The sequence below is a fragment of the Prunus dulcis genome, chromosome 4 (assembly GCF_902201215.1).
Source record: "Prunus dulcis chromosome 4, ALMONDv2, whole genome shotgun sequence".
NCBI classification, from domain to species: domain Eukaryota; kingdom Viridiplantae; phylum Streptophyta; class Magnoliopsida; order Rosales; family Rosaceae; genus Prunus; species Prunus dulcis.
Window position 1 is genome coordinate 22882079 of NC_047653.1, and position 12353 is coordinate 22894431.

General features: G+C 39.1%; 2 protein-coding genes across 3 annotated transcripts in view; one reads left to right on the forward strand and one right to left on the reverse strand.

Annotated features, from left to right (window-relative positions):
* Positions 1-5176, forward strand: part of LOC117626324 — a 9097-nt gene extending 3921 nt beyond the window's left edge. Inside the window, exons 4-5 of the mRNA XM_034357993.1 lie at positions 1267-1341; positions 4735-5176. Of these exons, the coding sequence (XP_034213884.1) occupies positions 1267-1341; positions 4735-4851 (192 nt within the window). The 3' untranslated portion in view covers positions 4852-5176. The remainder of the gene's footprint in view (positions 1-1266; positions 1342-4734) is intronic.
* Positions 5177-5910: 734 nt separating this feature from the next.
* Positions 5911-9205, reverse strand: LOC117626702 (uncharacterized protein At1g10890-like). 2 transcript variants are annotated; one of them, XM_034358515.1, is made up of 5 exons: positions 8905-9205; positions 8773-8865; positions 8440-8670; positions 8016-8235; positions 5911-7218 (listed from the first exon to the last, which is right to left on the reverse strand). In XM_034358515.1, exons 2-5 carry the CDS (start codon positions 8850-8852, stop codon positions 6958-6960), a joined length of 792 nt encoding a protein of 263 aa, XP_034214406.1. In that variant the 5' UTR covers positions 8853-8865; positions 8905-9205; the 3' UTR covers positions 5911-6957. The 2 variants fall into 2 exon arrangements, with proteins under 2 accessions (XP_034214406.1, XP_034214405.1); XM_034358514.1 differs by having other exon boundaries at positions 8773-8873; positions 8913-9202.
* Between the last annotated feature and the right edge of the window lie 3148 nt (positions 9206-12353).

Here is a 12353-nt window from a genome sequence, read left to right on the forward strand (position 1 = left end):
TCATTCAGCTTATTAAAAAAAGGGTACAGATTGGAAAATATTTCTTCAACATCCTGCAAGTTTTGTGGGGAAACTTAATTTATTTGTCTATTGACTTTTCTTTACATGCTGGTAAAATTCAAAACTTTTCACAAACATGAGCTGACTGACCTTCCAAATTGCATGCGAGGGACCAGAAGGAGAAAGATTTAGTACTCCCATCACTTTTCTTCTGCCACAGTATGCATGACTTTTGATGCTAAAAATGGATCTTTGCTATAATCCCCATGCACTCCATCTTTTCTTTTCTGGTTCTTTTTTCCTTTCTGTCTCCTTCGATGACCCATCATCTGGATTAAGAAGTCCAACCACCTCCTTGTCACCTAACACCTGCTTGTTCCGCTATTTCAAGTCCTTTTGAGAGCTTGAAGCTTGTTTTCGAAAACAAAGACATGGTTAAAGCACAAGATTATAACCCCTCTGTGAACCTCTGATCTCTCCACAAAACCTTAAGAGTTAATTCACATATTCAATCAAATTAAATTGTGCCTTACCCTTGTGTAAGCCCCCACAATCTAACAAGTGTGGCCAGTGATTTGAAATGCTTGTTGGAAGCAAGCTTATCGAAACATCTGGGAAGGGCTCCTTGTCCATAGAAAATAAAGGATATACTCTTAACATTGACGGTAACTCTTGATTATTGGACCTTGTGTAATCAACTCCCTCTTGCAGCACATACATCAGAGCGCTGAACTCCACGAAATTCCCGAACTTTTTGACTGAAATCTGATCACCTAATATCCCCTCGCATCCCCCAAGCTTCATAACATATTTCCCTAGACAGAACATATAAAGAAACCCAACCATCCAAACATTGAAGTATACATTAGATTGATAACCTACTCTCATGTCCTTCACCTTCGTAAACATCCTCATACCCAATGAAGTAAAGGGCCCTTGCTTGCCAATACCTGACATGTAAATCAGAAAAACAACTCTCCTATAAACTCTGTATGAAAGGACGAAAGATGTACTCACCTTAATTTTTGAAAGCGGACAACATCAACATGCCAACCCTTTTACCAAATTTTTAATAATCAAAGTGTTTCGTAGGTCATTCACATTTTGTACATGTGAAGATAAAGTTCTTGTCTTCATCTCGAATCAAAGCATGGGATTTGAATCAACATCCTCATATTTGCCTATTGAGGCCATTTTTTTATCACATCAAGTTATGCTATGCTTTTCTGTCCTATATTTTCTGATGAACTCTAGTTGGGTGTGCAGAAAACTGCCAGCAGCGGTCTTCATATTCTCCTGGGAGGAATTTGTGCTTTAACAGTAGTGGTTTTCTTCCGCTTTGTAAGTAACTTATATCTCTCCTTCATTTATCATGCGTGTTTACATTGTATTTGATTGATTTTCATTGGCTCATCTATGGCTACATTAGGATTTAATATGGTTGGGTTAATTCAATGTTTTCCAGTATATATGATTTTATTAATTAATGGATATTCATGAAGATACTGATGTAGAACAACTAACGAGAAAGGATCTTAGAAGATAAAAGGAATTAGGTCCAAGAGAAGAGGAATAAATTGACAGAACAAGGGGAGAATTAGAAACAGAACTTATAGATCTTAGAAGAGAAGACACAGGGAGAGATACTAAAGGAGAAAATCTGTTTTTCAGTCATTTAAGTCTGCCTCAATTGAATTACAAAGCATGCATTTATAATGACCTAATTTTGGTAGAAACAGGAAAGTAATAAGAACTGGAAGCTAACAAATAGTATAGGAAACTGAGTCAACATGCCCCATGTGCTTTATTTTTGTGTCCCCCGTTACCCCCTTCCGTCAGTTTGGTCAGTAAAACTGTTAACTTGCTTACGTGGCATGAGTATTTTAGATATTTTAGCTTTTAAAAATTTTCAAATTTTAAAAAACTGTTTAAAACATTTTAATAATTAGAAAGTTCTTTTAAATTTTTTTTTTTAAAGCCCCTAGCACCAGAATAGCCCCACCACCACAACAACCCAACCCTTCCCCACTGCCACTCGCTGCCCCCAACCTATGGCCACCACTCCCCCATTGTTCAAATATGATACCCCACCCAGGTGATGCACCCACCCCAAACCATTAATAGCAATCAATCCCAACCCACCTAGCCACTTTCAACCCCCAGCCATACTCATCCCGAGCTGACACCCCAAATCCACAGCCAACCTCACAAATCCAATCTGCCACAAGCCGTAGCCATCCCAACAAATTACCCGAACGCCAATACCCCAAGGCGCAAGAACTTCTCTTATCTTCTCCAACTGGGTTTGATTTCATTTCATGCTTGTCATTTTCACACATTCTCTGTGCAGCCATGAGGGTTATGCGATTGGAGTTTACAAACAGTAAACTCATTTTGAAGAAATTTATTTTGTTTATTATTTTTTTACCATGGTGGAGGAGAAATCAGGATGGCAAGATGGGGAGGGAATGGTAAGCATGGGTTGGGGGTGGTTGTTGGCGATGGGGAAGGATTGGGTTGTGGTGGTGGGGGATTTATTTTTTCCCTCTTTTCTAATTTATTTTATTATTAAAATGTTTTTAAACTGTTTTAAAATTTTGAGAATTTTTAATTGTAATATCCCAAACCAAAAATTCATAATGAAGGAATATTTTATGTTGCGAAAAGACAATTTTGCCATCGTAATATTTTATTAAGAAAAAGGTGACTTTTTGATCGAGAAGGAATTTGACAATTCCGCTTGCGCCATTGCGTAAAGCACGGCAAAACGAGTTCATAGACATGTAGTGGGCCCGAATCGGAGTTGTAATGAAAGAGTCATGGTCAAAAAAGTCTCAGTGGCATAACCGTAAATATTTTGAAGTTGGATCTATAAAAATCTAGCCAGCTCTCTCTCTCTCGCGCGAAAACGGGCCGCCGCCTTCCAGAGCTTGCTGGCGCCGCCTCAGGGCACCACCGGCCACGGGACCGGTGGCGTTGGAACCGTCGTCGAGTCCCCTACCTTTCCCTACCGATCCCTCGCCCGCCGACGACCTGTGCTGGCCGGAAACTGCGAAAACTTCAAGTTCAAAAATCCGGTGGCTACACTACAAATCGATCTAATCTAACCCAACAGGCAGTTAGAACTGCTCGAGAGGTTCAAGATCCATACCTGGGTCGACGAAAATGGTGGCCGGAGGAGGGAGATCGGAGGCCTTGAAGTTTCGGTGAGTGCCCGTCGTTCTTTCGCAGTTTTCGGCCCGCACAGGTCATTGGCGGTCGGGGGATCGAGCGGGAAAGGTAAGGGACTCGACGACGGTTCCAACGCCACCGATCCCGTGGCCGGTGGTGCCCTGAGGCGGCGCCAGCAAGCTCTGGAAGACGGCGGCCCGTTTTCGCGCGAGAGAGAGCTGGCTGGGTTTTTATAGATCCAACTTTGAAATATTTACGGTTATGCCACTGAGACTCTTTTGACCGTAACTCTTTCGTTACAACTCTAATTCGGGCCCACTACGTGTCTATGAACTCGTTTCGCCGTGCTCTACGCAATGGCGCAAGCGGAATTGTCAAATTCCTTCGCAATCAAAAAGTCACATTTTTCTTAATAAAATATTACGAGGGCAAAATTGTCTTTTCGCAAAATAAAATATTCCTTCATTATGAATTTTTGGTTTGGGATATTACATTAATTGTTAAAATTACTAAAATACCCATACCACGTCAGCAAGTTAATGATTTTAGTGACCAAACTAACGGAATGAGGTAACGAGGGACGCAAAAATAAAGCACGGGGGGCATATTGACTCAGTTTGTAGTGTAAGGGGCAAAGTGAGATTTTCGGTGAAGCACAGGGGGCATATCGATAATTAAGCCTAAAAAAAAATATATTCACAAATTTGAGTCAGATAAATATAAAAATGCTTGGTTGGTAAAGTACTCTCCTTAATTGAACCGTACCACTATAAAATAAAGAAAATCACAAATTTGATTTTCACAGTAAACTCATAAAATACAGAAGGCTATAATCAAGCTAGCTGCACTTTGTGTGCATGTGTGTCTGGATGCCCTTTAGTTTACATAGATAGGATTGCAGATGACCTGTCGATTGATAATGATTTTCTCTTTGGATTTTATTTTGTATGCACGCATGCATAAATGCATATCCTAAATGTTAGCAGTAGCAAACTGAAAACAACTTTGCCAACTTCCTTTGGCAACCTGAAACTTTTATGTACCTACTCAAGAGAAAAGATTGAAATAATATGCTCAAGATATGCTGCACCTTTGTTCTGTTCTCTGAAACTGTAAGTAGACTGACTGTTATTTTATCTTTTGCGTGAGGGGAGATGGTTGGTGGGTGGGATGTTGGTTTATGTTGTTTCATCTCCATCCTGTATTCTTTATCTTATTGTATAAATTTTTAGTACCTTGAAATAGAAGACGACCAAGCCAGCAATTGCTGGGATGCAAAAATGTGGGTGGCTTTTAATTGATTTAAGACATTTAGTTCGCAGATTGGAAGTTTGGTTACTCCATTCTGTTTCAACTAAAAGAGATGTATTAAGAGAAGTTTTTCTATGAACAAGCTTTGAGGAAATTTTGATTATACACATGAATTCGAGTGCAGTCATAATTTTAACTTACGAGTATTAAGTATGGACCGAATGACAATGAGATGTATAAATCACCATAATAATCTTCTATTTGTTTCCTATATAAAAACAATAATAATATTTTTGCTTTTAAATGTGGCAGTTTGTGCTCACCAGAATCAAGTATGGACCTGCTCGCTACTGGGCAATATTATTCGTCTTTTGGTTTCTTGTCTTTGGTATTTGGGCTTCACGGACACACAGTTCTCATACAACATAATTTAAATATATATAGTTTATGCATATAAATCCATTATTTTTTTCTTCTTGCAAAGAAACTCTACAGAACTTCATTTATATTTCAGAGATTATTTGGTTGGCTGCCATCGATGGGAAAGTGTGGGTGAGCTATACATGTATTAATGCACTGTAGGATGTGAATATACTGTGTATTTTCCCTTTTCAAGAAGAAGATATTTGCAATCACATGATGTAGCCAACAACCAACAACCAAAAAAGGGGGTTGTATGATATTTTATGGTTTTTATTCCTTTCGAAATTCATGTTACATGTTAATGGGTCATCATACCTCAGTTCATGGATTATGCTCTTCTTTTGAATAAAATCATTCAGGAAAATTCACTGATTAATGAGCATGGAATTTTCGTGCTAATCCGATATACGTTGGGCATTTCCACCGATTTAAATTGGCTGAACTGGATCAACCAGTACAGTTTGATATGTCTCCTTCTTTGTTCCAAAAATCTGGTTTGGCGTTAAATCGAAAGTTGTACTCAGTTGAGGGGATTGTTGGCTTAACGTCGGTATCTAGAAAGGACATACCGTACCGACATGGTCGGTGCAGGGATCACAAGCACATAGGTTCAACAGAAAAAATAACTGCAGGATCAACGGTATTAAAGTGAAAGTGACAACTTTTTTAATCACCCCAAAACCTTCAACATACTTCACAAGCACATAAGTTCAACAGAAAATATAATTGCAGGACCATCGGTATTAAAGTGAAAGTGGAGTTGAGGGACTCATAACCAATAATTGAGTTAGACAACCAAAATATTGATTGGGCCTAAATTCAGCGCCAATTGCTCCTAAAATCCTTGTTCATAATTTGGAAAATTACATGTGAACGAACAACGATATTTCTAAATTTGAGATTTAAAAAAAACAATGATATTTTAAAATCGAATACTGCGGACTATTTACATGAAATATTGACATTCGCTAGCTGAGAGTGGAAGGGCCCCTGATCTTTATACATTTTGATACTAACATTAAAACAAATGCAGATAATTAGTCGCCGCATTATGAAAGTACCAGAAAATATCAATGACGCTATGTAGTAGTATATTCCATCAAATATTACCAGTGCAGACAGATTTACCTTCTACATATCTATCTTAATTTACTACCAACTAAGGACATACATGTGCCCAGGTGTTGTGTTCATTATAATTGACTATGTAATAGTGCGTGGAAAAGGGATAAAGAAAAGGAAAACCCGACTCAGCAATTTCTCGATGACTTTGACAGATTGGATTGGATTGAATTGGAATTAAAAATATATGAAAACCAATATAATCATTGAAGGATTTCCCACTTCCAACAAATCCAGTTGAGTTGATTTCGTAATGTTATGCATCTTATAAGCATTTGAAACAATAGACCAAACTATAAATGGCCTAAGCCTTTTTATGCTTGTGTACATTTTAAAACCAAAACATTTTTGTTTTGAACTTTGAATCTTCCTGAAAAAAATGACCATCCAATTTGATCCTAGCCAAACGACATTGGATTCAATTGCATTCCAAACTTATAACAACACGCCAACATTAGATTCGATTGAGTTTTCCCCAAATTTAACAGTTTCAAATTGCTTGACACCCCTAAATTAACTTTCTCTATCTCTCTAAACTTTCATCTTACATGTTTCTATTTATCTTTGAATTCATCTATCCCTTTCTCTCACTTTCTCCCAATCATAATTCATCTGCGTCCTTTAAATTCCCACATTGTCCTGCATTAACTGTTTACTGAAGACTCATGGATTGCACACATGATGGTGGATTGTTTCACAGATTTATTTACTATTGTAAGTTCTCTAATAAGGAAATAATAACCAAGAACTAGAACCATCACGAAGGTATTTCTTTAAAACAAATTACAGAAATCAGTTCAATGTCCTAGTACCTTAACCCAATCAAGAATGTCAACAACTGACCAATTTGAGGGCCTTCATATCCTGAAGCAATCAAAGAGAGAAACAATGCTATGCAGTAGAAAACAATATATCACAGTGATATTTGTCAATCAGACTTCCAGTCAAAAGCCTATGGGAATACTATGAAAACAGTGGCACATATCACCATTATAAACCAATACCAAAAGACTTTGGCCGAGATTTGTTCTTACTTGACAACTTCATCAGTTTTGCATGTTCTTCTTCCTCTTCCTGCTTTTTTCTCCTTGCAGCCTCTTCTTTCTGTCTCTGAATCAGCTCCAACTCTCGATACCGTTCCTCTTCTTTGCTCTGCTGTTCCAAAGCTTCTCTTCTCTGAGCCTCTTCCACCCTCCTCCGATTCTCCTCCAGCATCTTATCAAGCTCTTCTCTCTCTTTCCGAGCTTGTTCCTGAGTGATGTAGGGAACCATATCAAAGGATCATATAGATCACAAAAATGATAACATAACATGTAATATATATATATATATATATATATATATATATATATATATGAGTGCATGTATGTATTAGTAAGTGCGCGTGGTTTAATCATATGCACAGCACAAGAAACCTTCAGCTATGACAACAAAAGGTAGAGAAACAGTGATTGAACTAGAGGCAACCTAACTGAGAGAATGTGACCGCATTGACAACAACGCCGATGATATTTAATCCAGTTTACTCATTAAACAGTCACTATTCTAGGGCAAAAATTACCAAAGCTAAGATGGAATGCCACATGTACTTGTAGCATGGGGCTCATCATAGGCAGGTGATTATCGACCTGAACAGCCATCTTGATTAATAAATTCATATTTGTCAACCATCTTTGGTAACATGTGCAATTTGGTCTTCATAATCTTCTTTTTTCATGTTCTAGTGAAGCACATTTGTTCCTTCATTAAAAACAAAGACCAGTTTTAAATTGGTTTTTGTTTTAATTTTGTTTCACATTTCTCCACCCCTCTCAACTCCTTCACCCATCTACTCTTTCACATCTTCCTTTCCTCCATTTCCTCAATTGAGGAAAAAAAAACAGAACAAAACAAAAGGACTACTAATGTGACTGACTCAAAAAAAAAAATCAATCAGTGATCAAACCTCAAACAAATATTGCAATAAACACATTCACTTGACTTTTTCGTGTTCGTATATCAACCCAGATGAAAGGGATAAGATAATGGTCAGAAGCCAAGTTGCTTACTTCTTTCTGTCTTGCTTCAACAAGAGCAGCTTCCTTTTCTTTTTCAAGTTGAGCTTTAACATCATCAAACAATTTCTTCTGACCTTCTTTTATACGCCTCTCGATTTCTAACTTAACTTCATTAGAAGACAACCTCTCCTCCACATTCTTCCGAATCGCTTCCTCAAGTCTCATTGCAGTCTCTTCTTCTAACTGTTTGAGTTCTGCCTCCTGTTGACGCCTGACAGATAATGGCACATTCAAAAGACTTAATACACAGACCATAGAAGAAAAATGTGAGCAGCAAACAAAAATTCCCATCAAATCATTGTAACATGATCATACTCATATATTATACACAACCACAGAAAGCATGCCTCACCAGTCACTAAGACACTAACAATTGTTTATGGATTATAAAATGCTGGGCAGTAAATAAAGTTACCTGATTTTTTCTTCCTCCTCTTTCTTGAGTTTATCCGCACCATTTTTGCGTTCAGTTGAGGTTAGACGGGGCCCTGGAGACTTGGGTAAAGGAGGAGGAGACAAAGAGCTACTTCTACTCCTACTTCTGTGTCGTCTATGTCGTCTGGGTGTCGGCGAACGACTCTTGCGCCGCCTGTAACTTGAAGAACGACTTCTCCGGCGACGTGGGGAGCCACTCGAACGATTTCTTCTATGTTTCCCAACAACATTTGCGATTACGAACAGCCAAATTTAATTTAATCCAATTCAATCCAATTGCAGATACTTAAAAATGGGAAATTTGAGAACTGACCTGGAGTAGGGTGAGCGGCTTCGATCTCTGCGGCTTCTCCCTCTGCTGTAGGATGGCGACCTTGATATGCTCCGTCCCATTTTTTCCCTTTATTTCTTTGTTTTTCTCTTTTTCTTTTTATTGTCATGGCTCTTCTTAGTGAAAAACCCCAACTCACAAACAAACCCAAAATATTTTCAAAAAGACGGAAAAAAACCCCTTCTCTTTAGCACCAAATATATCGAAGTCCTAGGGCTCTTTCCTATGCTCAATGTGGGTAAATACTATCCATAAACCACTTTGTGGGTGTATATTGGTGAAAATCTAATTTTTACGTTTTTCCAGAGAGTGGGGATTGAGAAAAAAAATCTCAATACTCTCATTTAGCTTTCAATCAATAAAACTTCATTTGTTCATATACTTTCTCTTATTACACTCTCTTACTCCGACCCCTGTTAATACCTCCGACCACCATTAATATTCAGTCATAACAATTCCAGGAACATAAGCAATTAAGTAAGTCTTTTTCTCTTTTATTTTTGGTTTTCTTACTAGACTTCTTGTCCAAAACAAGGAAAACACTTTTTATAATTATGTTATTATCTTGCTAAACTAACGATCAATACTTTGTTTGAGCACTTAGTCATGTTTGATCATTGCCATAACAATAACTGGATTTCTGTCAGGGAACCTCTGAGTTCTGCTCCATAGCCCTTTAAGTTGGCGTCTTTGCAGTTTCATGTTCTAGTTTCATGTTCTAGTTCCATGTTCTAGGCATGATGTGTGGTTGTTATTTTGGCCTTTAGAAACCTTGATCGAGACCTGCACAAAATATGGTATCCGAGCTTTAGTTTAGCACCTTATGTAACACCCCGACCCAATTTATCGTTTTATTCAATTTATTTTCATTTGTGAATTTACAATTTTGCCTTTGAGGGTAGAGGCACATTGGTCACTTTTTGTTCGGGATGGATTTTGTGGAATTGAGTGGCACCGTTGCTTAGAGCTCGACGATACGAGTTCGTAGACAAGCAGCATGCTCAATTCCGAGCTTTAACGAACGTGTAAAGGTCTAGAAACGAAAAGGGCAAAAATGAAATTTTAAAATTTGTTGCTGTAGCAAACAGTACTGCTTCAGTCATGGGGCTCTTCTATTTATCTTCTTCTCCCCACAACTCTCTCTGCCACGTGACACTTGATTTTCATGTGGCGATTTCTTCATTGTCCGGCCACCAAATTCCACGAAATTGGTTCCAAAATTTTCGTCTCTCTCTCCTCTACACAACCGAGTACTTTTCTCAGATAAAAAAAATCAAGCGTTTAGTCTCCGAAGGTATTTTAGTTTTTCCAGTGATTTTGGTGATGGTTTTCGTCGAGTGAGGTATGAAACTACATCCCCTCACCATGCTCTACTTGTTTATGTACTTAGTTTGGATTGATTTTGAGGTTTTACGGATCGATTTTTAAACCCATTTTGGCGGACGGTTTTAGCTTTGTCTGGCTAGTTCGGGTCAGTTTTTGGCCATGGTCCAAACAAAAAGTGTTCCTCTAATTGTGCTTGATCTGTTGGTATAGGTATTGTGGGGTGTTTCAAGAAATTTTCGTCTCAAGACACCCACGCGTTGTTGGCGGCGGGTGGCAGCGCATGGGCCACTATGTGGTGGCTGCCCATTGAGTTCTAAATTGTTCCCCTTGACGTCCTGAGCACGATGGTATGCTCGAATTTGGAATTGGTTATCGTCTGACAGTCGAACGGATATTGCACCTATTATGCTATATCTGGGTTCGATAGGTTCGAATTGTTCGATCGGTCCCAATTTCAAATATGTTGTTCTCTGTACCTCTAGGATCGTGTAGGAACTTGTTGATGTTGGAGTCCCAGATACCTCGATTCAATGATTCCAAGGTTAGGCAAACCAATCGTCATCGGCTTATATCCGACCGCTCGTTCAATATTAAACTTTCAGAACTTGTTTAGTAGACTTTGTTGGACCTATAGAAACTTTTGGATCGGGGGTCCCCGCGATCCCAATTGACTAGATGGTGGGCCTTGTTGGCCCAATCGAGACCCTTTTGGTTAGGAGGTGTTTGTGGTCTGTTTGTTTGAGTTTAAGTTGGTATTTTGGTATGAGAGTTTTATTAACTGTTTATGAATTATTGTTTTATTGCTTTTACTTTTCATGCATGATATGTTGATGTTTATTTTAATATATGTGTTAAATCATTTGAAATTGAAAATATTATTGTCTTCGGATGTCCTGGTTGCCTTTAGAAAAATATTGATGTCTTAGGACACCCTGGTTACCTTCGGAAATATTGTTGCCTTAGGTAATATTGATATATTCGGACACACAATTGCCTTTGGAATGTCGTCGGACATATGGTTGCCTTCAGATTGTCTTCGAACACCTTAGTTGCCTTAGAATTTGTCTACGCTCGTATGACTTTGCCCCATGAATATCGGGGACTCCCGAACCATGTGGTGCCAGGATTTGCTTTCTCAGGTTAAGTATATCTCCTTGAGTTCTGCGAGGATTTGCGTTCTCAGGTTGAGTATAGCTCCATGAGTTCTACGAGGAATGCGTCTCAGGCCGACCATCTGTCCCCTAAGTTCTGTGAGGATTGCGTCTCTAGCTGACCTCGTGTCCCCCGAGTTCTGCGAGATGTGTCGTACTTGGAATTGACAGTATGTTATTGGAATTGATGGATTGTGTTTGAGGTACATTTATGTGGGGAATAGTGTAGTACCAACGTGTAGCACAGTTGTTGAGGCCCAAAAAATCCACGGTAGGGCCCGAATAAATTCCCGGCTCAATACGACGCCTTATTAAGAAAAGACCCAATTTGGAGCATACGAAAGTCCGCCATGCACAAGTCACAATCAACGTGCCATGCCAAATAAAGAATCTGTCATGATAGGAATTGAGATAAAGATTATAAAATACACTGGCTTTATAAGGCCATGCTAATTAAGCATCGTGTCCCTCTTCAAGGACCATAAAATTAAAGCACGCCAAGCGACATGCCATGCCAAGCATGAAATCATTATTTCTCACCCAACCACGCTACAAGCTTAAGTAGGCCTAAGCCACTCAAATGCCCGGGGCTTACTTGAGTGGGTTGTGGTATGAACGGTAATGAATTGTCATGAGGCCCATTGATAGGCCGAGAAATGGAAGTCCTGGCACTTGGCCGAGAATTGTCAATATTTTGTCTTAGAAGGCCCATACAATTAGAAAAAGAAGCAGCAAAAACCCCAGCACTTGGCTGGAGAACAAAGCCACAAAGGGAGCCTGGAGGTCCACGTGTGCAGAGCTACTGGGAGGCTCCGTCACAAGGGGAAGGAACAAGTTTCAAGTAAAAACATTCAAAGGACCAGGGGATATTGGCGCAAACTGCTAGGAAGGGAGTCACCCTTCGAACCAGCGTGAATACCCATTTCTTTACCTCATCAGACCTGGCCATAGAAGAAGAAGGAAAAGAAAGGAAGAGGATGGCCGGGAATGGAAGTTCTCCACTGAGGCAGTTGGGGGAAGAGCATTGAGCACCCAAAAATCCCTGTTTTTGTGCAATTGGGCAGAGGGAATTTCACCAAGATAGGA

Excerpts from the sequence above, each read along its gene's own strand:
- LOC117626702 (XM_034358515.1), bottom strand. The coding sequence starts at position 8,852 with ATGGGACGGAGCATATCAAGGTCGCCATCCTACAGCAGAGGGAGAAGC. Across the intron at positions 8,671-8,772 it reads AGCCGCTCACCCTACTCCAG|AAGAAATCGTTCGAGTGGCT; the intron begins GTCAGTTCTCAA and ends TGGGAAACATAG. Across the intron at positions 7,219-8,015 it reads TTGAAGCAAGACAGAAAGAA|GAACAAGCTCGGAAAGAGAG; the intron begins GTAAGCAACTTG and ends TACATCACTCAG.